The 24,721-nt window shown below is 36.1% G+C and overlaps 1 protein-coding gene across 4 annotated transcripts in view; it reads left to right on the forward strand.

Moving 5' to 3' along the window:
* Positions 1 to 24,311, forward strand: part of pacsin1a (protein kinase C and casein kinase substrate in neurons 1a) — an 81,506-nt gene extending 57,195 nt beyond the window's left edge. For all 4 annotated transcript variants that reach the window (XM_055187582.2, XM_073874790.1, XM_073874791.1 and 1 more), the window contains 8 exons: positions 4,153 to 4,309; positions 4,517 to 4,752; positions 9,248 to 9,391; positions 13,163 to 13,338; positions 14,510 to 14,630; positions 17,836 to 17,951; positions 18,454 to 18,650; positions 20,330 to 24,311. In XM_055187582.2, coding sequence (XP_055043557.1) covers positions 4,153 to 4,309; positions 4,517 to 4,752; positions 9,248 to 9,391; positions 13,163 to 13,338; positions 14,510 to 14,630; positions 17,836 to 17,951; positions 18,454 to 18,650; positions 20,330 to 20,439 — 1,257 coding nt within the window. In that variant the 3' untranslated portion in view covers positions 20,440 to 24,311. The remainder of the gene's footprint in view (positions 1 to 4,152; positions 4,310 to 4,516; positions 4,753 to 9,247; positions 9,392 to 13,162; positions 13,339 to 14,509; positions 14,631 to 17,835; positions 17,952 to 18,453; positions 18,651 to 20,329) is intronic.
* The last annotated feature ends 410 nt before the right edge of the window (positions 24,312 to 24,721 follow it).

Raw genomic sequence — 24,721 nt, forward strand, 5'->3', positions numbered from 1 at the left:
GACAGCTTATTTAGAGTCTGGAAGACACTCCACTGGTGTCGGTGCGAGCGGCTGTTGTGCTCCTCTGATGTCATTCACTAGGATGCGTGGCATGCACACGCACAGAGAGAAAGTTAGAAAAGCAAGATCCGATAAATGCGTTAAATAACGCAGGTTTCTTGAATATAGCCACATTTTTGCTAAATTATGATTGATTTATTCAAAAACACTCCAACTCCTTTGCAATCAGACGCTTTAGCTTACCTGAAACTATAAGGAAAGTATACTAAAGGCTTCCTAAAATTAATGAAAGGACTAGAGATGACTATTGGAGCATTTCAGGCCAACTTTCTGTTATAACTGTACTTCTCGTCATTCCATGCAGCACTCAGTAGCTGTTTGTCTTTCAAAACTCTGACTCCCAAAAGAACCGGTGAGGAGGCTTCCCACCCTCCTTCTGACTCTGATTGGCCATTATTAACGGCCTGTGAACCTGAAACAAACCAATCAAACCAACGATGGCAGCAATTATTACCCAATCAGGGGCAGTATAGGATGTACGCATAATGTTGACCTACGGGACGTGTCATTTTGCCTGTTCAATTCAATTTTATTTATATAGCGCTTTTCACAATACTTAATTGTTTCAAAGCAGCTTTACATTAATAGAAGCAGTAAAAGCACAGAAAAACGACAGATAGCACAACATAATACACGATAGCATAAGCAGTCAAATTTGCTGCGGCTATGACTCGACATTATAAGCAAGCGTATTACTAATGTAACGTCTAGAAGAGGAAGCTAAATTAAGCCCAAGAAGGCTGCCTCCCCGCGGTAAAAAACCCCCAAGGAGAAAAAAACCCGGGCTGTTTAGCCAAGGAAATAAAAATAAAAGTCCTAGGAGGGAAAAACCCTTGGGAGATATATATGTATATACACACACATATAAACGGATAAGGAGATTAAGCGGAGATTAAGCGGAGATTAAGCGGGTTCTGCCGGTGATCGTTGGTCAGGCATCAGCTGGGCATCACGTTGAAGGACGACCAGTAGATCAGAGGTGTGCCGACTTTCACATCTACCGGAACTGGGTCTGTTTGTCCCATTGTCCTCGGGGTCGAGGACGAGACAGGGAGAGAAAAACAAAATCATATTAGCGTAGGGGCCGTTCACATGTAATGCAAGTGTCACACAGTGATGTGGTTTAATCAGCTTAGTTTCAGACAGACTAACTATTGCGGCATAATTATATTATCCACAGTTGAGGATTTTGCAAATTGGGGTCCCACTGCGACGGTATATATGGTAACTAAGGGTCACCTTTCGGTCTTTAAGAGAAAATTAAACCTGTCGACCCGTTTGACTAAGGCCTGTAACCCCACTGTCGTCGTTAATGCAGGTTCAGTGGCAAACGGGTCTATATTGCATACTATTTACAAGACCACGAGAAAACGCCAACAACGCAACCTGACAATACGTGTCAACCCGTTTGACTAAGGCCGGAAGCCCCACTGTCGTCGTTAATGCAGGTTCAGTGGCAAACGGGTCTATATGGTATACTATTCGCAAGACAAAGAAAGCGCCAAAATCACAACCCAACCATACGTGCCAACCCGTTTGACTAAGGCTGGAGGCCCCACTGTCGTCGTTTATGCAGGTTCAGTGGCAAACGGGTTTGTATGGCATACTATTCACAAGACGGGGACGATTCCATATTTCACAGGATGGGTGGCAACCCTACTTCAAGGTCCTGAAACACAGTTGGACACTGTGCTTCACGGTCCTGGAGATTACAGCACTGATATTTATAAGCATCACAACGAAACAATCACTCTCTGACTATGATGAAAATTGTTTAAGTACAAAATAAAAAAAAACACTTAATTATTCTGTTTCATGTAGTACAGACAAGAAAAAAGTGAAAAGTTAAAAAAACTGTTCTAGTACAGCGTTAAGATTGCATAGAAAATCAGAGTCAGCAGCAAATTATAAGAGTTTCCGAGATAAGTCTGTGGTCAGTGGGTTAAGCTGGGTTAACACTAATGCCCGCTGGTCGCCTCTGGAAATTCATGTCTGAATTTTTCTAAGCAAATGTTTATGTGCAATCTTTACTAATCGACTGCAGTTATATGTAATTGATAACTATAACTATAGAACTAATATTACTAATATTACAAATAAATTTTGTGACCTAGAAACAGTAATATTGAGAAATGGCTATTACATCTATTGAGCTATTATGACATTGAAAATAAATGGCTAAAAAGTTAACATCTCATTCTGAGCTTCATGTTTGTGGCGGAAGAAAGTAGTTCCCCAACAAAGAGGCCTTCAAAATAACTCCACTGTTGTTTTTTAGTTTTCTTTATTAAAACTTGTGCCATTGAACTGTTGTATAAAAGCAATATCGCTATCAAAGTCGTGTGATATAGATCTATATCATCACAGCTGTGATTGCCTCCAGCCTCAGATGATAGAGCTATATCACACTCCTACTCAAGCGATATTGCTTTTATTTATGTGTGTGTGTGTGTGTGTGTGTGTGTGTGTGTGTTTACCTGGTAATTGTCACGTTGTGTGGACCAGTTGTCCCCACAAAGATAGGAATACCATTATTTTTTGACTTGGGGGACATTTTGATGTCCCCATGAGGAAACAAGCTTATAAATCAAACAGAATGATATTTATTGAAGTAGTAGAAAGTTTTCTGTTATGGGAAGGGAATAGAATAAACAGTTTGTATCAGGGGCGTCATGCTCCATTTTTTTTAAGGGGGGGACAGTGTGCACAGTTCGCAGAAATTTGTGCATACACAGATATCAAACGAAATATTATAAAGCTTTCAGTCTGTTCCATGGCACCTACATTTCTAACAATTTGAGTGCCCCTGCCTTCATGCAAAAACCTCTCAAATTAAAGTTTTGACTAACTTTCATATCAAATACTATTCAATCGTATTTGATATGAACAAGGACGCTTTTCTCAGACATTTGGACTCAGGTTCTTACCAAGTGCCAAACCAGGTGCCTGTGCTCCATATAGCCAAATTGACAAGCTTATTTTGCCGCCTTTTTTCTCGCTAAAGAGAATCAGTGGTCCTATCAGGGCAACGAAAACCCGAGGCCCTTACAGCTACTGCAACACACACACACGCTTACCAATGTTCACTCAAATAATCAGCAATAATCAGATTTAAACGGCATGTTTTGTTTATTTACATTTTGTTTAATGACTTGTTTAATTGTGTCATTAATGCATTTTGCACAACAACTGCATTATCCTATGAAATTAATGTAATTTTAAATCCATAAAGTATATAAACAACGGAATTTACATTAGTTATAGCCAAGTGATTGAGTTTAATCTTCAATAATGATTAATTATTAGGAACGGATTTTTGCATTCAATTTTACCTCAAATGTGAGCATGTGTGATTCCGCACCCCCGTGAACTCTGGCGAACTTTGGCGTTGTACCAAGATGAATCTAGAAAGCTCTACTAATGAGACGCTGACATAACACAATCAAAACCCTATCAAAATTTGTAAAATCTTTGAACAGTGACAAGGATGCAGCACAGAATTAATAATATTTTGCATATTAAACAGATTAAAAGACAAGTAACAATTAATGGACACTTCTGTGATTTTGAGGTTGCATGCAAAATCCATTTGGCTTAAAAAACCGAGGGGGCAAGTGCCACCTCAGTTTGAATGGGCATAACGCCTCCGGTTTGTAAGGTATAAAAACCATTATGTCTATGGAATGTCTCCACAAAACATGGAAACCAGAATGTGTGTGTGTGTGTGTGTGTGTGTGTGTGTGTGTGTGTGTGTGTGTGTGTGTGTGTGTGTGTGTGTGTGTGTGTGTGTGTGTATACATACAGTATATGTGTGTATGTATGTTCGTAGAGTATATTATTGCTAATATCAGGGCTGTAGCTAGAGTATTCTGAGTCGCCTGAAGTGTGGGCTCCCTCCACCTGTACCTATATCATATAATGTATGAGATATGATTATGTATGCCAACATGCAACCTAATAAGGACTTCTTGCTAAATAGTAAAAGTAAAACAGCTTAAATAAATGCTGTTGTATTAAATGGTATACCAAATAGCACATAAGCATTTTTATATATTGTCAATATATGTTCATTAATGTCTACCTCTTTTTAAGGTGGGAAATTATAAACGTGCCGTGAAGAGAATTGATGATGGCCATCGACTTTGCAATGATCTTATGAACTGCCTTCAGGAACGTGCCAAGATTGAGAAGTCCTACAGCCAGCAGCTTACTGAATGGTCCAAGAGATGGAGGCAACTGATTGAGAAAGGTCAGCCTTGAAAATTTTGTAGTTCCTTTTTAAGCATTATCTTTTTAGAAAGTTTTAAATAGTTAATTGAAAACTCTGAAATAAGGTGCTGTAGAATGGAAAACAATTTAACATATTATTTCAATGCGTTCTTTGGCACCTTTAAATATTTTGTCTGTCTTTTCTGTGTTTTCCCCCATTGTTTGTACATGAATGTGTTAATGACAGGGCCTCAGTATGGTTCTGTAGAGAAAGCCTGGTTAGCTATGATGACAGAAGCTGATAAGGTGAGTGAACTTCATCAAGAGGTGAAGAACGGTCTAATGAACGAGGACATTGAGAAGGTGAAGAACTGGCAAAAAGACTCATACCACAGACAGATGATTGGAGGATTCAAGGAAACCAAAGAGGCAGAAGAGGGCTTCAAGAAGGCCCAGAAACCCTGGGCTAAAAAACTCAAAGAGGTACAAATAATGTCCGATAAGTTAATTTAAACATATATCATGTATATTTTAATGATTTTTAAAAGTATAATATTTTATTATATCAGTGGTATCATATCAGTTTTTGCCGTGTGTCTCTCCCATCTTGTGTAGGGTGCATACCTTCACATCCCCCCCAGGAAAATCATGACATAAAGCCCTCTCAAACTTAGAACTTTAATTAAAGGGACAATAAGTAGAATTTACCTCCATCTAGTGGTGAAATTGTATTTTGCATTCAAATGAATAGTGCTCTCTAGCACCTCGCATTTCAAAATGCGTGTTGCAACTACGGTAGCCGTTATGTACTCACTGATCTCCTTGTGTCTCCGTTTCAGCTAGTTCATGTTTTCTGAATGAAAACACAGTGTGGAAACGCATTGGTAGGCTAGTGCTTTTTGTCCCCCTCTGCTATTATAGTTTATCAATACGGCAGAACGACATGGAAGCCTCCTTAGACTTACCCGTTCAATGTAAATAAAGAAAAGAAAATCTAAGCTTACAAAGAAAAGTCAGATCACTGGAAGAGGTAATATGACACCAATGAGGACGTTTTTATGAATAAAGACATTGATTTTGATTAATAAAACACTTAAAACCCTACTTACTGTCCCTTTAAACAAAACATTTTAAATTATACAATGTAATGCTGTTGTTTAGTAGGGGAGAACCGGGGCGAAAGTTACGCCGGATAAAAGTAACAAAGCGAATTTCTCAGATCCCTGACTACATCTGCATTCCAAGCAAGCAACCCTTGACAGAGCTGACAAATATTGCGTTATTTCGTCATTGTTTCGCGCATGTAGGTCCAGAAAGCTGTTTTCAACCATGATAAGTAAATTAACCTAAAGCGGTAATTCAATTAACATTTGCATCGTGATGCATTGCTTCTAACATACTGCATCGGTAAAAAACGGATTTATTTACGTTTAATTATTAGTAGATGCTCTAAACTGTTTATTTAGAAACTGATATTTTAAGATCACTTTATCCTCTCGAAACTTTTGCTACAGCCTGCTAGTGTATCACAACACTACGGAAACTGAGGCGTGTCATGAAAGTCACATAGAGCATAAAAAAACACGAAATGAAGTTTGAATTATATGACTCTAAATGTGTCAAGTGGAACGGATTTGAGGAAGCAGCCGTGGGAAATTCAAGGCTGTAGCTAAAATGTGTAACAGAGTATAATTTATTAGGGCATTTCTATCTAGTGAAATGGATTTGACTGATGCCGCTCTGACATGTCAACAGACATTAGAGAATAAATTAGAGAAAAAGTGAGTGGGTCCAAAATCCTTTCTTAAAGGGTCTTCACCCTCTGGGGTCCGACCATTTTGGGACACTGTCAGAGGTTCTGACATGCTCTTACATTTGGTCATGTTCAGTTGCTTTAAAACATAATAATGGCAAGTGTCTCATACCACTGCGTTCAGCACAAACTGGGCTAAAATATTTTATGAGCTACATTTATGTACATGTTTGTATTTTTGAGAGAAAAATGTTTATGCGTGGTTTTTAAAAAAGCTAAATTTTTAAGTCACTGATACAAGTCCACAAAACCCATACTAAACATGTTTTAACAAGACTTTCCTAAACAGAATCTAGTAGTCTAGATTTTTTTCTTTAAAATGATGTGACAATCACCATGCCTACTTATTCACATAAAACAATGTATTGATTTAGAAATTGTAAGACACTTTTTGTTTAGAGGGGCCGTATGCGAGAAGGATTGATTGACAGCTAGCAAACAAAGGCTCGCATAATGAGCTGCATAATGAGGCAGTAATGTGAGAGGGAACTACAGTAAAGAATGTGAGGACAAATGTATACATGTTTGTTTGAGGTTTATTAAGTTTATTAACGATATAATTAAAATAGAAATGATGGTCAGTAGGACATTTTCAGTTTATTTGGAAACAAACCCTATTTAAAAACTTTGTATAAACTAAGAAACTGATACACAACAGAGCTGTAAACTTCATGTGGCTCATGTTACCATATAACTTTATGTCCAAAAAGTGTTTTTCCACTTCATAGTTTTGTACTGATGAGAGAGATGCAGACCTCTAAGAGAGTTATAAACAGCTGTTAGCATAAATTGTCCACAGAAATACCCTTACATATATAACTGATGGGTAAATATCACTGATACTACATTCATAAAAAAAAATCTTGTACATAAACTAAATCTCAGATAAACATCTGCAGAGATTAGTTATATAAAAAGCTTTTTTCAGATGACTGTTTTCAGATGTCCATCCCTTATCGTCTAGCTTCTGTTTTAAATGTGTTTCTGTAAGCGCGTATGAACTTTAAAAACACATCGCATGTGCGCGAGCTCCCGTCTCCGTGTAACGCAGCGCTCATAAAAACGGTGTCACGTGTAAAGCGCAATGTATGGAATTACCTTGCATGTAAACAATATGGAATCATTTTACTGCAAATCCCGCAGTGCAGCATTACTCAAAGTTGCCATGACAGATATGAAAGTGAATAACTGTGTCTAACACTGTACAACATGTAACACATATCCGCCATTACGGGAGGTCACGCATACTCGTTTGTAAATAAGCATGTAAACATGGAATCATATTACAGCACACACTTAAAAGATACAGCAGTGCAGGCTTACTGAAAGTTGCCATGAAGGATATAAGTGAATAACTGTGTTTAACACTGTTACAGCATGCAACAGTGAAATCCGCCATTACGTGAGATTGCGTCCATTTGTAAACAATGCGAAAGTTTTTCAATCAGAAGCGTGCAGTCTGCTGAAGTTGCTTACTGTATGTAGGCTGAACTGCACAAGCCATGAGCATATTAAGTTACATGATAGCAAATATAAATGGTATAAATTAACTGTTAACGTTACTTACTTCTAATCCAGCTCCAGTGCGTCCTTCTAAGGTAACGTTAATGATAAATGCTTCTCTTCCTCAATGTCCAGACATAAATGAAGATATTCCTCACGTGTGTGTAAAGTTTATCATCCAAACATGCGATAAAGTCTTTGCTTGTTATGGTTTGAACAGCTCGTGTCTTCATTACCATGTCAACAGCTGTGGGCGTGACCGAATTAAAGATAATGAAGTCAGCCAGGAAAAACGGTACTCTCTTTACTTCAATGCAGATTACATAAACAGGCATTATTTGTTTTCGGTTATATTTAGCTTGTTTAAAAGTAGACATTTCAGGCTTTCTTTGGATATGTGTATCATGCTTGTGTGACGAGTATTCGCGGAGTTTCAATTGATTTTTGTAACGTGTTTTGAGAGACAGCAGGCGGAGACAGAAACGTCTGGATGCACACCCTGTTTATTTTCTTTATTTGACAAAAACACAAAGATCTGTTGTTATTGTGAATGAACACATATTAAAGAAGACTCTTTACCGTTTCATATGATGTCAAACACGTAAGTGTATGATTATTAATGATGGAGTATTTTAAGTTGATTCTGCCATGATAAGGAAAAAACACGTCAAAACGCGGCGCCGCGTTTTTGGACCCCAGGGGGTTAAAAAGTGGAATTATAATGATTCAGATCCATGTACAAATCCAATGTGTGGAATATCTTTATCTTTATCATATCTTTAATGTATCGCATGGTAGGCTATGCATCGAGATGCATATTGCATCGGACTCAGTTATGGAGATGCACATCTCTACAATCTTTGGGTTATTAGTGCTCTAACACATCCTGAAGTTTGTCTACTCTGAGTTTTTCAAAATAAAAGTAAATTGGGTTTAAATGTCAGGAGTTCCTTTTGTCCCGCTGCTAATACTTTCATACTTGTTCTTTCATAGTCATTCTTAATCATTCTTTCATTTTTGCTTTTTCTTTAAATTGATTTATTACCTTTTTAATTGAGTGTAACATGAAATTAATTTCCTGGACGCACCTAAATAACAGAACACATACTGTATGTCCTGTGGGTCGTAAGCATATAAAACAAGTAAGTGTTTTTTACTAGTACAGCCATAATTCAGCTCATAATAATGTACATTTTCTCTATATTTTAAAATGTGTCAGGTCATCATAGCTTAGTTTTTTATATTATAAATGTTTAGAACTCTAATATGATTATTTTTCGTATTTCATTCTGGGCTTAATGTCTAAACTTAATATTATTTATCTTGACTAGAGATGAGTTGTTATAACTAAAGGTGAGTTGTTATAACTTATAAAATTAAGTTGACTTTTCTCAACTATATTTTATAAGTTGTGACAACTCATCTCTGTTGACATGACTTGTAAATTTGAGTTGATTTAACAAAAAGTTTTAAGGCAGCAAAGTATTTTTTACAGTGCAGCTTACTGATTCTGCTGAGAACTATATTGTATAATACTTTGGTCTAAAAATGGTAAAAACTGATTATATTACTGTAAATATACATTTATTAGCTCTCTTCGCCAAGCATCAGTTTGCAGTTTTGTATTTAGTTTAGGCCTAAGTGTTGCATGTCTGGATGCAGATGGAGACGGCAAAGAAGACCTACCACATGGCCTGTAAGGAGGAGAAATTAGCCGCTGCCAGAGAGGCTGAAGCATCTGTCGCGCCAGACCAGCAGAAAAAACTACATGAGAAGACAGAGAAATGCAAACAGGATGTGCAGAAGGTGAGAAAACCAATGATGTTTTTTTTTAGTTTTCATTGTTTATTACAATTTTATTTAATCGCACACTAGTACTGTAACCAACTGACCTTTACAGATTGTTACTTATCTAGTTCCAATCCTGTGTTGGCCGAACTGAAAGATAAAGAGTATAATTTATTGGAACAGTTCTTAAGCTATTAACAGCATCATGCACTTCATTTTGAATATTTTTGAAACACTTTGAGGACCTTAAAGCTTATGCCCGCTATGTTTATTGATTTTAGCTCAGCTTTTAATACTTTTCAACCTCATTTGTTAATTCATAAGATGAAGCAGCATTTATTATTAAATGCTACTATACTTTTTTAACAGATGGAATTCACTGTGTAAAAGTATTGCATCTCACATCAAAGAAGAGTAGTACTGGTGTGCCTCAAGGCTGTGTCAGATCACCTTTTCTTTTTACACTCTTCACAAATGAATGCTTAGGCAGGCACTTACAAAATTATGTTTTTATCCAGACAACACAGCCATAGTAAGTCTTCTCCATATTAAGAGCACAATAATATGAGCACTATTTATTGGTCTGAAATATGTTGGTTTATTGACTGGTGAAATAAAATAAAGACAAAGGAGATTGTATTTGATCCAAAATGTATTGATGACCACCGTCAAGTGGTTAGTCATGACCATTATATAACTCAGTTGCAGGCCTATAAATACCTGGATACAACAACAATAATAATAATAATTCAGCGGCTGATATATATATATCAGTTCATGTACATATTAGTTCATCTACATGGATAACACATATTGAATAGGTTTGCACTCGCCTACATTAGGGACTGTACTTCTTCTGTAGGTTACGTCTTTATGGAGTGAATAAGAAGGTTATGATGCGGTTTTACATAGCTGTTCTAAAAAGTTTTTTAGGTACGGTATTACAGGCTGGTTTGGTAACTTGTCAGTTCAGCTTAAATTAGGGGTGCCACGGATCACAAAACTCACGGTTCAGATCACATTACGGTTTTTGAGGCACGGATTGGATCATGTTTCGGATCAGCAAAAAGAAGTATGGGAAAAATCTAATAACAAATCAAGAAATTACAAACATTTATAAAAAAGATCAAAGTTGCCCATTAAAGGAACAGTATGTAGGATTGTGGCCAAAACTGGTATTGCAATCACAGAATTTGTGGCTAAAACTGGTACTGCAATCACACAACTAGTGGCCAATAGACAAAATGACAACATAAACATCAGTTGAGGGCTGCAACTCTACTTTTTAAATGACAATATCCTGGCCAGACCACTGTTGTCAGTGATATAAGTGTTTGAAATGAAAATGATTTCTTAAGGTCTAGTGACATATCAGGGCCATTTTGTGATTAATTGATATACATTTCTTACATACTGTTCCTTTAAGTAAGGTCTAAAATCACTTAGGTACAGAAATCAAATGAATAATAACACTGCATTTATTGTATTAATTAAATTTAATTATTATTTTTTAAAGCTTCAAAAGTGATTTTTTTCTTTCTCTTGGGTTGTTTGATTAACATTAATGCCACAGACTTAAGTAAGTCAATTGAGCTTACTGTGTCTTTAAGAAATATGCACAGACTGCATTTCTCTCTGTGTGTGCACTACTCAGTGCCCTTAAAACACGCGCGTACACACACACAGACAGAGGGTGAATTACAAACTGCACAGCATAAACAGACGTCCCACATAAAAACTTTACGTTGTTTTTCATTGCTCTATAAGTAAAATGTATTATGAGAGAGAGTAGCACAACTCTCTAAAGTTTACACATCAAGAGTTCTGGGGGCGTATTACAGAAACTTTCTATCTTAGGTCTTAACTTAAGATATGATGTGTTAAGTTAAGATTTTTCACAAATTCATATTACAGAAGCAAATCTTAAATTGATTTAGGATTCTCATCTTATCTCACCAAATCTTATCTCATCTTAGGAAATCCCAAATCGCTTAATCATGTTCGGCTATCAACTGTCATGTCTGTTACCAAGCAACCAGCAATGCGTGAGCTGATGCTACAGTAAACAAAAGAATTGTCCCTTTTATTTCAATGGGCCAGAAAAATACATTTTATTAAATTCATTGTAATCATAGTCTGTGTTTTTATTAGTGTTTTTGCACATCATCTGTGAGTTACCATTCAATTAAAACATTTAGCAAATGTGAGTTACAAAAATTAAAAAAACTATTCTTCCTAAGTGCTAGGATACTACTGTACATTTCAACATTTGATGGAGACATGAGAAGAAATAGATGCTGAGTCAAGTGTGTACTGTATTCATTATGATTCCATCAAGTGTTCACGGATAAGATAACTGTTTTTTAATAATGAGGGATTGAAAGATCGCTCCACTAGTGAGAAACATTGTGATTATGTGAATTTGTGAAGGTGAAAAACATTCAAAAGCCCTATTCGGACGGGATTAGTTTTACAGGGGGACCTCTGAGAAAATCGTGCTTCTCAGAGGTCCTCTGTGTTTTTAATCCCGTCCGAATCGGCCATGTCTGTGTTTTTCTCTGACGACCTCCGTAAAAATTCCAGAGCAATTTACCTACTGTTTTTCGCCAAACTCAGAGGTCCTCTGGGAAATTTAATCCCGTCCGGATGCAAATGTCTGTTTTTGCCCGCAATATCTTTTGAAAACGCGGTTCATTTCGTGTTTTGGCCAACGTGATCTGCCGTAAGGTCTTACTAATGCGCGTATATTGTATTTCCTGAGTCCCATTCATTCAGATATGAATGTTTTTTCGCTCCCATCTCTGGAATAGCCTGCATCCTTTTAATCCCGTCCGAATCGGTACATAAAATCACAGACGTCCTGGGGGACACGCTGAAACTCAAACGTCGTTTGGAAAACTAATCCCGTCCGAATAGTGCTAAAGAGTAATCCAAAAACAAACATTGCTGTTTTTCATCCTCCACTTTGTTAAAAATGTAATGTCATTCTCCCGCAGCTCTATCATAATATGATTGTTTCAGCTGGCTCTCATTAAAGTTTTAAGTTAGGACACCTGTGAGGTTACCCTAAAGTTAAGACCGTTTTTAGCATGTTTTGTCAAGTTAGGATGCTTCTGTAATACCACTTTCCTATCTGCAGTTAAGATAAGATAATGCATTTAGGAACATCATTCTGTAATAGCTTTTGTCTTAAATGAGGTCCTAACTGAAATTACCATGGTTACCACACAGTTAAGATAAGATTTTAAAGTTAGGACTTTTCTGTAATACGCCCCCTGATCTTTAAGATGATTACGTCTGACTCGAGCTGGACCGGACGCATTCAACCGCACGTGCGATTGTGCGTAAAGTGAACTGCTCTTCGCAGTTAAACTGTTTAAAATCACTTGAATGTTAACATTTGCAAACCTTTGAAACATGTACAAATGATAAACTTTCCCTATTTAAATTTGCATATTAATCCGTGAATTACATGCGAGCCGAAACGTGGGTCATGATCCGTACGGATCACGGATCACCTGCGATCCGTTGCAGCACTAGCTTAAATCTAAGTTGATGCACCTGGTACTGGGAGAAATAGACATTGTTGCGCATAATGAACATAACCTTTACAATCTTTATGAGGAATTTGTTTATGATCAGTCTAAATTTTGCACTCACAGTATGAACTGCTTCTCTCCGGCAGAAGATACAGAGTGTCTGCATTTTTTGTTAAATTGGAGTCTTTTTTTTATTGGAACATGGTGCTGTTTCACTTGATGTGCGTTTCTGTGTGTTTGTGCACTACAGGCCAAGGAGAAGTATGAGAAGTCTCTGGATGAGTTGTCAAAATGCACACCTCAGTACATGGAGTGCATGGAGCAGGTGTTTGACCAGTGTCAACAACATGAGGTCAGGCGACTGACATTCCTAAAAGAGGCTCTCCTGGACATTAAACGACATCTCAACTTGACGGAAAATCAAAAGTTAGTATGAACCTAAGATCCATTGGGTCTGCTGTATTTGTTAAAACTTACTGACTTGAAATCTACAAGAAATTTTGCTCCTCAATTTAATTTCAGGTTTTATTTATTTATTTATTTTGAAAAAGCTTAATAAGTTCCTTGAATAACTGTGCATTCAGACCGCCACCGGCGAGAGCGTCAAAGTGGCCGGAAGTCATTCATTTTCAATGAGAGCCGACGGCGAGCTCCGGTGAGCAGCGGCGTGTCATGTACAGCGTGAGCGTCGAGGAGAGTTAAAATCAGCTCAACTTTATGGTAATGAGATATGACACGGTTCGGCGGCAACCAATCGGAAGGCGGAAATGTTCGGCGGCAACCAATCGAATAAAGCTACACCTTTTCTTTAGCGTCGTTGGCAGGGCAGCCAGAGCTTTTATTGACGCTCTCGCCGGTGGCGGTCTAAATGCACAGTAAGTCTAAAATAATAATGTCCTAATTAATTTTGTTGCGTTTGGCCTAGGACAGGGGTGTCAAACTGGGGAATGGATGGTAAATAACATCACCATATGATGGCTGGATAATTAGTTTTAAACCTTAGTGTGCTGAAAATCTGTTAATAGTAACTAAACAAACTACAGATTATTAAGTCATTAAACACAGGCATTATGCTTTTAAATCTCTTTGACCACCAGATCAACATCACCATTTTTGGGGTAGGTGCTTCTCTCATTTCTAGCCCTCTATGTGTGAGTCCAGACCAGCCACGACATTTAAGAGAAACCCTTTTCAAAACTAGAACCCACTGCAGTTTGTTGTGTGTTGCCATTGCGGCATTTCATACACATTACCCGACAAGTGGCAGAATCGCCCAAGGAAACGGCATGGTTCACAAACATCGCTTGTGGGCTACGCTTTGCCTGTGAAAACATCTGTGTTTTGCATTTTGCACTCTCTTGAAAATTAACTAGACATTTGCGACTGCCGTGTCCTGGTTGAAAGGGATTTTACAATATAAAAGTATTATTTAATAAACGGTATAAATCATCATGCCGGGCAGATTGGACACTGGGCCGTATGTTTGACACCCCTGGCTTAGGACATCCCTAGTCTATGATGTTGAATATTAAAAATGTATTTATGATTGATTGTTGACTGAAGTGTGTGTAAATCTTCTGTCTTCTACATGCTACAGCTATGCTTCAGTGTACCGTGAGTTTGAACGCACCATTCTGGCTGCCAACACACAGGAAGATCTCAAGTGGTTCAGTAATTATCATGGTCCTGACATGCATATGAATTGGCCCCAGTTTGAGGTATACAGCTTTCAATGAACAATTAAAATAAATAAAAATAATGCATTAGCCCCTTTTGCATCAGTGGAACATTTTCATAGTTCCTAGAACTATTGGCATGTTTGAATTCCAAACTATGACAGTTTGTCAGAGGATGATCTGAGAGTTCTTTAGTAAAATTTGGACAAATAAAGTCTGAGATATAAATTGGAGCCAGACCATGCAAGGCTTTAACCTGATAAGGAACACTGTGCCGTACACGGTACACCCCCTCCCTTGCACGTGAGGCTGCATAAACGTCATTGTAACTTTGAAGCATTAAATCTTCAAAATATACGGTCATGTGGCACATCGTTGTAAAGCTTAGACTTTCGGGATTCCATTAAGCGCACACACAAAGCATAATATGATTTTTAGCAGTCATAAAACTGTAATCTAGTTGTTAGTTACCTGAACCAGGCGGCGCCAATTTAGGATATTTACTTACCTTCAAAATCTTCCTTTTATCCGCTTCGGTGAAATTGTCCAAAACAGATTGTTCCTAAATCCCCAAAAGTCCAAGGAAATGGAATATCCAAGCCTTTTAATCCAAAACGATTTGTTCATCTCACAATCTTGACGTTTTTGACCGAATTACGATATAAATAGTGTATACAATTAGTTCGAATCTCACTTTTCATTCACGATTTATAATGAATATATTCAGATGTCACGTTTATTGTGCAACGTCTGAGGAACAAATACACCCCCTTGTGGAATTTCAGCCGTTCCATAAGAGGCTACATACGAAAATGAAAAAGTGTGCCAAAAAAGGGTAATGTGCTCAAGTTTTTTCTTTCCCGTCAAAAAGCGAGCTGCAGCATTTTATAATTTAATTAATAGACCTTTTGCGAGTCGACGTCACAGTTACGTCACGCACGCATGTGGTGGCAGAAAAACAGTGGAAATGAATGAGACATGAGTGAAGCGAACAATATAACTCACTAGAAAATGTTTTGTTGTGTTGTTGAGTGTCAGAATAGGAATGCCAAAATAGATGACCTTCATTTTTATAGTTTACCGTCGTCGAAGACACCATTTGAAGATAAACGTAGGTGTTTATGGTTGCAATAAGCCCTCAACCGGACAGACTGAAGTGATGAAATCATCTGAAAATCTTTTAATAATTTGAATAGAAAATAATTAGAGAAGATATCCGGTGTTCTGTCGAAGTCTGTTCCCTCTATGTGTTTCTTATAGCGTTTTCATCATGTTACATTTATAATTTATTTAGAAAGATTAAAGATTTGAATTAGTTCATAATATCAATAATTTTTTCCATTTATTAAAGTTTTCATATTTTTTTGTTTTCTATTACTTCTTTTTACCTTATATCTTGGCCTATGTCTTCTTCCTGTTTGTTCTAAATTATGATGTTTACTAATAAATATATAAACATAGCACACACACAAACACATGATGTAAAGTGTTAATAATATATAAACAGGCCTATACAAATTCATTTGTATGTAAACATAATCGTTTTAGAACAAACACGTAGGCTAAAAATATAAGGAAGAAATTGAAAACAGGAAATTATGAAATATTTAATAAATTATATTATACAGAATACATTATAGTATTGCTCTTATAAGTACTTCAGCGATTCATACTGTAAAAATAATTGATTTACCAATAAAGAACAATACATATATATTACATACATGCACACAATTAGTAACCAATCCATTTAAACTTTTAATTTATTTAAAAAATAAACGTAACTTGGTGAAAACGTTATAAGAAACATTACACTTAAGAGAAATATAGGGGAAACAGACTTCTACAGAACACCGGATCCTTAAAAATCACAGTTTAATGCTAAAACACACCGCTATTGTGAAGCATTCACTTTCTGCCACCAGTTGGGCTCCGCCCACAAAAAACATAATCTCTGTTTGCAAACACGCAAAAGTTCTATTAGTTTTAAATTGGCTGAAAAAAACATTCCATAAGCGGATTCTGAATTTGGAAATTAATGATTCATATAAATGAATACATATATTAGTTATTAATAAATAAATTAATATATACATAAATAAATAAATAAATTAATTAAAATATTATAATAAATATATAAATAATATAAACTATAGTCTATTGATTTCCTTCAATATCAATAATTAATTTAAGTTTAATGAAATAAAAGAATACAATATTATTTACAATTAGTCCTGTAAAATGTTTTTATTCTAGGCTATTTATTTATATAAAGTTTAATATTCTCATTTCAGATCATTTTCTTCTTTATTATTTTACATTTGATTTTGATAGTAAACCGATTGATACATTGTGATCAGTTATTTTGCATGAAAACATTAAAAAAATGCATATACATTAGCCAGCTTTCTAATTCATTTATTTTTAGTTTTGTATGTTTGCGCAAATGTAGTGGGCTGAGTCTGGATGAAGTTCATGGCTGATTTTTTTTGTCCCAGTCCTGCCCTGCAAGCAGCTGATATAGTACTTCACAAGTTTGTTGTTACAGTATTTTGCATTGAGTACAGTACTGTTTTTCAGTCATGACCATTCACATTCAGTATTAGTGAAACATTATTATTAAACATTATTGCCTATAGCATTTGTGCATTATTTGGACAATACATTATAAGTAGAGCAGATGTCTTTGATGGTTAATTACAATACATTCGAAAAGTAAAAAGTATACACATTTAAAGCCAAGACTCCAAAGTTTCATTTCATGGAGGAATTACTGCTGAAAGATTTTTTTAAGATGAGCAATTCATGCATGAGTAAAAATTGTGACAACCAACCCCGGTCTCCCCTATATTGTTTGAAGCAGATTGCTGTCTGAATGCTTTCTGTATTGCCCATCATTACATGAATGCTCTGGTCAACTGTTTGCATTTTTAAACCCACAAATGTAATAAATTTGAGAAATACTGATGTATTCTCCTTTGTTTTTTTTTTACTTGTTCATTTACGCTGATCTCCGATCGCCCATCAGTATAAATGATACGAGTTCCTGGTGGTGCAAATGCAACCAGGAAAACGTTTAGTTCTTGCCCATGGGACTCTTTCCTTTAAGTTTGTTCCTAAAATTAACAGGTGTAAAAGTGACTTTTAATGCTTGTGGAGATTCACATCTATTCTTAGATTATTATTTCAAAGAAAAGCCAGTTGTGTAACTTAAAAAAAAAATATACTGGCAATCTGTCCCTCGCAGGAATATAATCCAGAAGCCACCAATGCTGTGGCTAAGAAAGAAAAGAAGAAGCCAGATGGAGTCGCCCCTGCCACTCCAAGCACAGAACATAGTGGTCAGCCAGGTGACCGAGGCAGGTCAGACAACATATTTGCTTTCCCTCCATGTCTAAAATTTCCATTTTAGCTACTATGGCATTATACTTTTTTAAATGGAGAAACTCATTGCAGTATTTGTCTTAGTCTTGTACTTGCAAATCAAGAGACAACATTTGTTACACTTAACTTACTGACTAGATTAATCACATTACCGTATTATGTAATTATTAATTTTACTGCAAATTTTACAAGAAATGATTGCACATATAATGGATATTACCCCATAATTATCATCCCAGAGACCTCTTGGGTTCTTTGAAGCATTAGTTTATAAATTATGGGGTTAAAGAAACACAGAAACATTTTTTAAACATTTTTCAAAAACAAATGTAGGATTGTACAAACTAAGGAGTAATTGTTTACCAGAAGGTAACTTGGTGCCAGTTGTTTGTAGCATGTGAATACTGCTGCTTGCTTATGAGTTAAAGCTACATGCCCTGTGCAGCATTCATGCATTCATGTGTTTTCTGTGTTTGAACAGTGTGAGCAGCTATGAGAAAAACCAGGCTTACTCCACAGAATGGTCAGATGATGAACAGCCTGCCGGATACTCTGGGAGTGAGACCAACGGGGGTGCAAACTCATTCGAGGATGACTCAGTTAGCAGAGGGGGCACGCGAGTGCGGGCTCTGTACGACTATGAGGGGCAAGAACAAGATGAGCTCAGCTTCAAAACAGGTGTGCAACTGTGTCTCAGTCTTTTAACAGTCTTTTGTGAAAATTTTGTCATGAAGCAGGAAATTTGTTTTGATGCACAATACTTAAAAGGGGCCATGGCATGAAAATCTGACTTTTTGTTTGAGTGCTATGATTGGGTCCCCAGTGCTTCTATCAACCTAGAAAATGTGAAAAAGATCAACCCAATAAGTTAGTTTTGGTAAACCATTCTCTACAAGCACATGAAAAAATAGGTCGTTGAAATTTGGCTCTCCTTATGATGTCATAAGGAGCTCTTATTATAATAATACAACCCCTTAAAGGCGGAGTCCACGATGTTTGAAAGCCAATGTTGATATTTGAAATCACCCAAACAAACACGCCCCTACCCCAATAGAATCTGGACCTTCTGTTGATAGACCCGCCCAACACATACGCAACCCGGCATTTGATTTGATTTGATTGGCTATAAGTGTGTTTTGGTAGTCGGCCCGTCTCCTTTTCCAACGAATTTTTCAAACATCGTGGACTCCGCCTTTAATCTGCACTATCCAACCAAAGCACTGTCATTTAGTGCAGAGAAAAGCACAATTGAGTTTTAATTGCAACAAACCACCATCATTGGGATCAGTTTTTGAATTTCATCAAGCTCATTTGCATTTTAAAGGACACACCCAAAACGGCACATTTTTGCACACACCTACAAAGTGGCAATTTTAAAATGCTATAATAAATTATCTATATGGTATTTTGAGCTTAAACTTCACATTTGTGCTCTGGGGACACTAAAGACTTATTTTACATCTTGAAAAAGTCTAGTGCCATGGCCCCTTTAACCATTGCCAAAACAAATCTGAAAAATATATAAACAGTAATGTATGTAATAAAAAATGCAATGCCCTCCATAATTATTGGGACAATAAAGGCAAAATGGCTCTGTTTGCTTTGGAGTAAAGAAAAGTCATTAAAAGGTGAATATGAGACAAAAGTAAAGAAAGATATACAGTCATATTCATCAAATTTTAATTCATGCAAATATTTAGCAGATGCTTTTATTCAAAGCGAAGGAAATATTAGGAAACAATAAAGCAATTTGTCATAGGGAGGCAATAATACAAGAACTGCTTATACCACAGCAAACAGGGCAAGTTTGTCTTTGCTGTCTCAATACTTGTGGATGGCACTGTCACCCCACTGTTATTTAAGAAACAAATCAATGTTGAATTTATGTTCTGACTATACAATGATAATGAAATGAAAACATGTAAATACTATTCATCAAATTGATAACTGTTAATACAATATCAGGGGAAATAACTCACTATTATGATTTTTATTAATTGTGCGGCACTTTTATCTATTTATAAATTTATATTCACAAGGATGGTTAGATGAAGGATGATGGATGGATGAATGTGTGGATATCTATCTATTATAGGCAGATATAAATATATCCAATAAAATAAATAAAACAATATCCACCCTTGGTAGTTAGACAGAAATTTATTGAATTACCATTTGAACTCCTGTCACTTTCGGTAAAATTGTACACTAACGGTAGGTCCCACAAACGTAAATATTTTTTGAATGATGAAGCCAAAGCCAAAAAGTGTTACTTAGCGCCCCGCTCTCCCCTGCTGGTTTTGTTATACATATAAATATATGAAATGCATGTCTGTTATATTATGAATCTCCCACAGGTGATGAACTAACCAAGATCGAAGAGGAAGATGATCAGGGCTGGTGCAGAGGTCGCCTCGACAATGGCCGAACGGGTTTATACCCAGCCAATTATGTTGAGGAAATTTAATCACCTGACTGGTGGTAAACACACCAATGGAGGCAGCTCTGATTGTCAGATGTAATATCATGGCATAAATGCCAGAGACTTTAAATGAACGACTTTGCCTAAAGATGTGCAATGCAGTCTTGTTTAAAATGAAAACATCTTAGTAACTGAAAACCACACTGTACATATTGATCTCATCCAGGATAAGAGGAAGAGCTTGCTCTATACTAATATCTATTTGCAAATATTTACGGTTACATACATACAAACAAATAAATGGCCCGTCAGTTATGCAAGTACAGGACATGCATTATTCGTGCAGCATATATGTTATTTAATATTATATTCCAGACCTGAGTATTGAGTACTCTTATTAGTGTAATATCCAACCGAAAATGTGGCCATTACGTGTATTCTAGAAGTTCATATAACAGTGTCATTGTGCTATACAGGTACTTTTCCAGTGTCTTGCAACTCAGTCATAGTGTTTAAACAAAAAAATGACATGCAATGTGCAGTTTAGGTTTCCCTTCTTTCATCTGTTGCGCTGTTTTTCTATTAGGTAAGTTCTCTTAATGTCTGTGTCTTTGAGCATAGCAGCATGTGCTATGGAGCATGATTCCTCAGGTCAACCTGTACTGTATGCAATCCCCAAAAAAAGACCACAGAGAGCAGCAGAATTGTATTAACTTCTAACTGAAAAGTGGTGAAATTAGATGCTCTCAGGCTATGATTCAAACAGAATGGTGAAAAAATGTTTAAACTTAAACAAGGTTGTTCATCACACTGGAAGGTCAATGGAAGTTCAGGCGCATTGCATTGTGGGATAACATATCCATGCATTATGCTGTGTAGTACACTTTACATTTGGCAAATGCAGTGCAACATTCTGAAGTATACAGAAAATGAAAATACTGTGCGCAGAATACATACTACATACTGCAGAGATAAGTGTTAACATTAGTATGATGTTCCAAATATAGTCACAGTTGTTTCTTGTCCCTGTTGTTCAAATGAGTTGATTGTCCTGTAGTGTCCATCTCATGTTTGTCAAAACCGTGCAGTTATGAGTTACTCCATGAGTTAACTAATATGCAGATATTGTGTCTTATACAGCCTTTCAGGAATGAAAGGTCTTTTAAAAACTAAGGGCCAGATTTACTAACAGCTTGCGCCAGCACAAACCATCATTTTGTCGCTAAATAACGACTGTTGGGATCTAAAGATACACAGTGGATCATTAGTGCTGAAGAGGTGTGGTTTAGTTCATTTTGCAACAGACCTTATTGCATATGCATTTCAAGGAGTTCCCCTTTCAGATGCAAAATTTATGGGAGGAGACAATTTAAATTATTCACGCAACGCGATTTACTAATGTTTGCGTGTGTGTAATGACTGGTAATTGCAGCATTATTTAATGTAGAAAAAAAACTTAATTAAAGTAAACCTTCACTTTTTAGTGTCCTAAGGCATCGTTAGTAGTGCTGAACTCAAGCGCATCAAGCGTTAACTCATCAGCTCTGCTTATTTGTGACCCTGAACTAATTTGCGTTGCTCTTAGTAGATTGTGTTGGTCATTATGGAAATCAGCTGTTGCACCTGTGTTATTTAATTTGGGCCTTTTTTGGTAAATAACCCGAAAATATTTCCACTCCTATCTGTGCTTTTTTGGAATTGCGCTTTCATGCTAATTTGCCCCGTTTAGTAAATCTGGCCCTAAATATCATCTCTTCATTAGGCATCTATTCATGGACCTCTTGATGCCAAATCAAGATGGAATATTTATGTACATGATTAGAACACAGCACATGTTCTACAAAATCTATAAGTAAAATCAAATAGTGAATTTCACATGTGCTCCACTATGCCCGTCACTATTTCATTTAATAACAGTTAGCAAAAAGAAGCAATCAGAATAATGGAATCCAGTTATGCAATTTCACTTTTTTTTTACTTTTCTTAGTGTAAATGTTGCTGTTTAAATGTTTAAAGAAATCTGCAAAGTTACAAAGCCCAAAGTTCGCTCCAAAAAGATATTCTCTTTGGTAGAAAAATAAACTTTTCAAGAACTATGGAAGACATTTGTATCCGAATATTGTGACTTCACATTTCTGCTGATAATGTAAAATATATGAAAAACAGAGATTTTATTTTCTATATTTCGCTATAAAAATAAAATGGTACTAAATAGCTCTAAAAGTGGTTTAATGGCTCGTAATCATGGAAGAACCATTTGTAATGCTAAACTGCACCTACAGTATGTAGGACCTGTGTAGAACCATCTTGTGCTATGTTGAACTATAAGTGGTCTTATGTGATTTCACCAGGTGGGATGTGATCCTGGATCAATACCATTGTTGGTCATGGATCAACATTTTCATTAACCATTCAGATTGCAGGATTAGGATTATAGTGTATGTTAGATTTAGGTTAGGATTGGGTAAAGGGCTTTTAAAAAATGTTTCTCAAACTATTATTTCCCACTAATTTGAGGGGTAAAAATGATTAGGGTTTAAGTAAAGGGTAAATTTAGTTTTTTTATTAAAACATTGATCCAGGACCAACCAAAAAAATTTTGATCCAGGACCAACAATAAATGTTGATTCAGGATCGCATCTTACTTGGTGAAATCACGGCGACCGTGTTGTTATATTCATGCATTAGCGCTACTTATGGTTCTACAGAGGTGCTATATAACTTTAAAATGGTTTCCCTATGATCAGAAGATTTTAGTACTATTTAGCACCATTTTTTAGAGCGCTGGAACCCTTTATTTTAGTACACTACAAAAACAAGCAGAGTTAAAGTGCATATCTTATAGAATCTCTGATTCTTTTTTAAGTTTTAGGTTTATTTGTATAATGCTTTTCATAATTTTGCATTGTTGCAAAGCAGCTGTAGAAAAAACACAATGTGGAACAGACAATGAAAATAAATATATAACTATTTAAGATATTTAAGATTAAAATATATCAACATATGATTTGCAAGCAGTATACAGTTGTCCCAAAATGCATTTGAAAACACTTAATAATTTATTAATGTCAATGCATGCCATTTATTTTAAAGAAAGATTGCACAAGCACACTTTTCAAGCTAAACTCCTCTCATTACTGTCCTCCTAATGATGGAACCTCCATTATTTTATCAATACCAGATTACAATACTGAAAACGTGGCATTGTGCATATGTGGATTTCTGCACTGTTCATGGAGTTTGTTTCAGAGAGGCAGGTGAAGTGTGGTGAACAGATTATGAACTTGTTCGTTCTGAGAAAAGATCCTCGTACAGTTTTGTGATTTGGGCAAGCAAAAAGTACAAAAAGGATTTATTGTTAAAATATTTTGTGGTGTACACAAAAAGAAGTCCACAAGGGTACACACATATGATGTTGGCCATATTGGGGAGTATCCTCTTAATTATGTTTAATGTATGAGTTGTGTTTATGTATAGAAAACAGAAGTAGTGTTATAATTGTAAATGTTGGTAACAAAACAACAACTGCTTTGAAAAAATAACACTGTAATGCTCTATATATACACCATACTGTTATTTAAATCTGGACTGAAATTAATCACTATTGTATCATACCTGTAAAAATGTGTGTGGGTCCACACCATCATATTTGTATATGATGATGTAATTTATTAAGATTATATCCTGTAACTGTACAACTGTGTTGAGTAGAGACAAACACCTAGTTGAGACAGTAAAGACGTGTAATGTAAATGCTATTTTAAATGTTGATTTGTTCTTATGCAAATGAAGGGATGAAGGTTTATGTTGTGGTGTAAAGGACATGTGTGTATGTTCATAGTTAGTTGATGTACTGTAAATTGAGCTTCTTGCGGGTGTAGTGCCTCCTCATCCATAAAAAGATGTTTATTAATATATGCATAAGTTGTTGATGAACATGACATTGAACAAAATGATGAAAAACTAAAGTTAAAATTTTTGTGCTGATGTCAAATTGCAATATTAGTTTGAAAGGAGAAAATGTTTGTTGAGAAATTTTGTAAAATGTGTGCTCTCATTTTTTTCGGAAACATCCCACACAACAGTGTCTACAGTAGGTTTTCCTTTTACTAAAATACTTATCCTTCTTTTAGTTAAAACTTCATTCGGAAAGGTTTCTCAAAGAATATATAAAATATAAAAAATTCTGTTAAATTCAGGAAAAATGGCCAATGAACTGCTGTTGACTTACATGACTGACTTAAGGGCTCATTGTAGTTGTGCGTAGGCCCTGCGGCGTGGCTGTGACGGCGTGGGTTACGCGTCGGTTTTCATATATACACTGTCA

The sequence above is a fragment of the Misgurnus anguillicaudatus genome, chromosome 13 (genome assembly GCF_027580225.2).
Source record: "Misgurnus anguillicaudatus chromosome 13, ASM2758022v2, whole genome shotgun sequence".
Classification (NCBI taxonomy): Eukaryota; Metazoa; Chordata; class Actinopteri; order Cypriniformes; family Cobitidae; genus Misgurnus; species Misgurnus anguillicaudatus.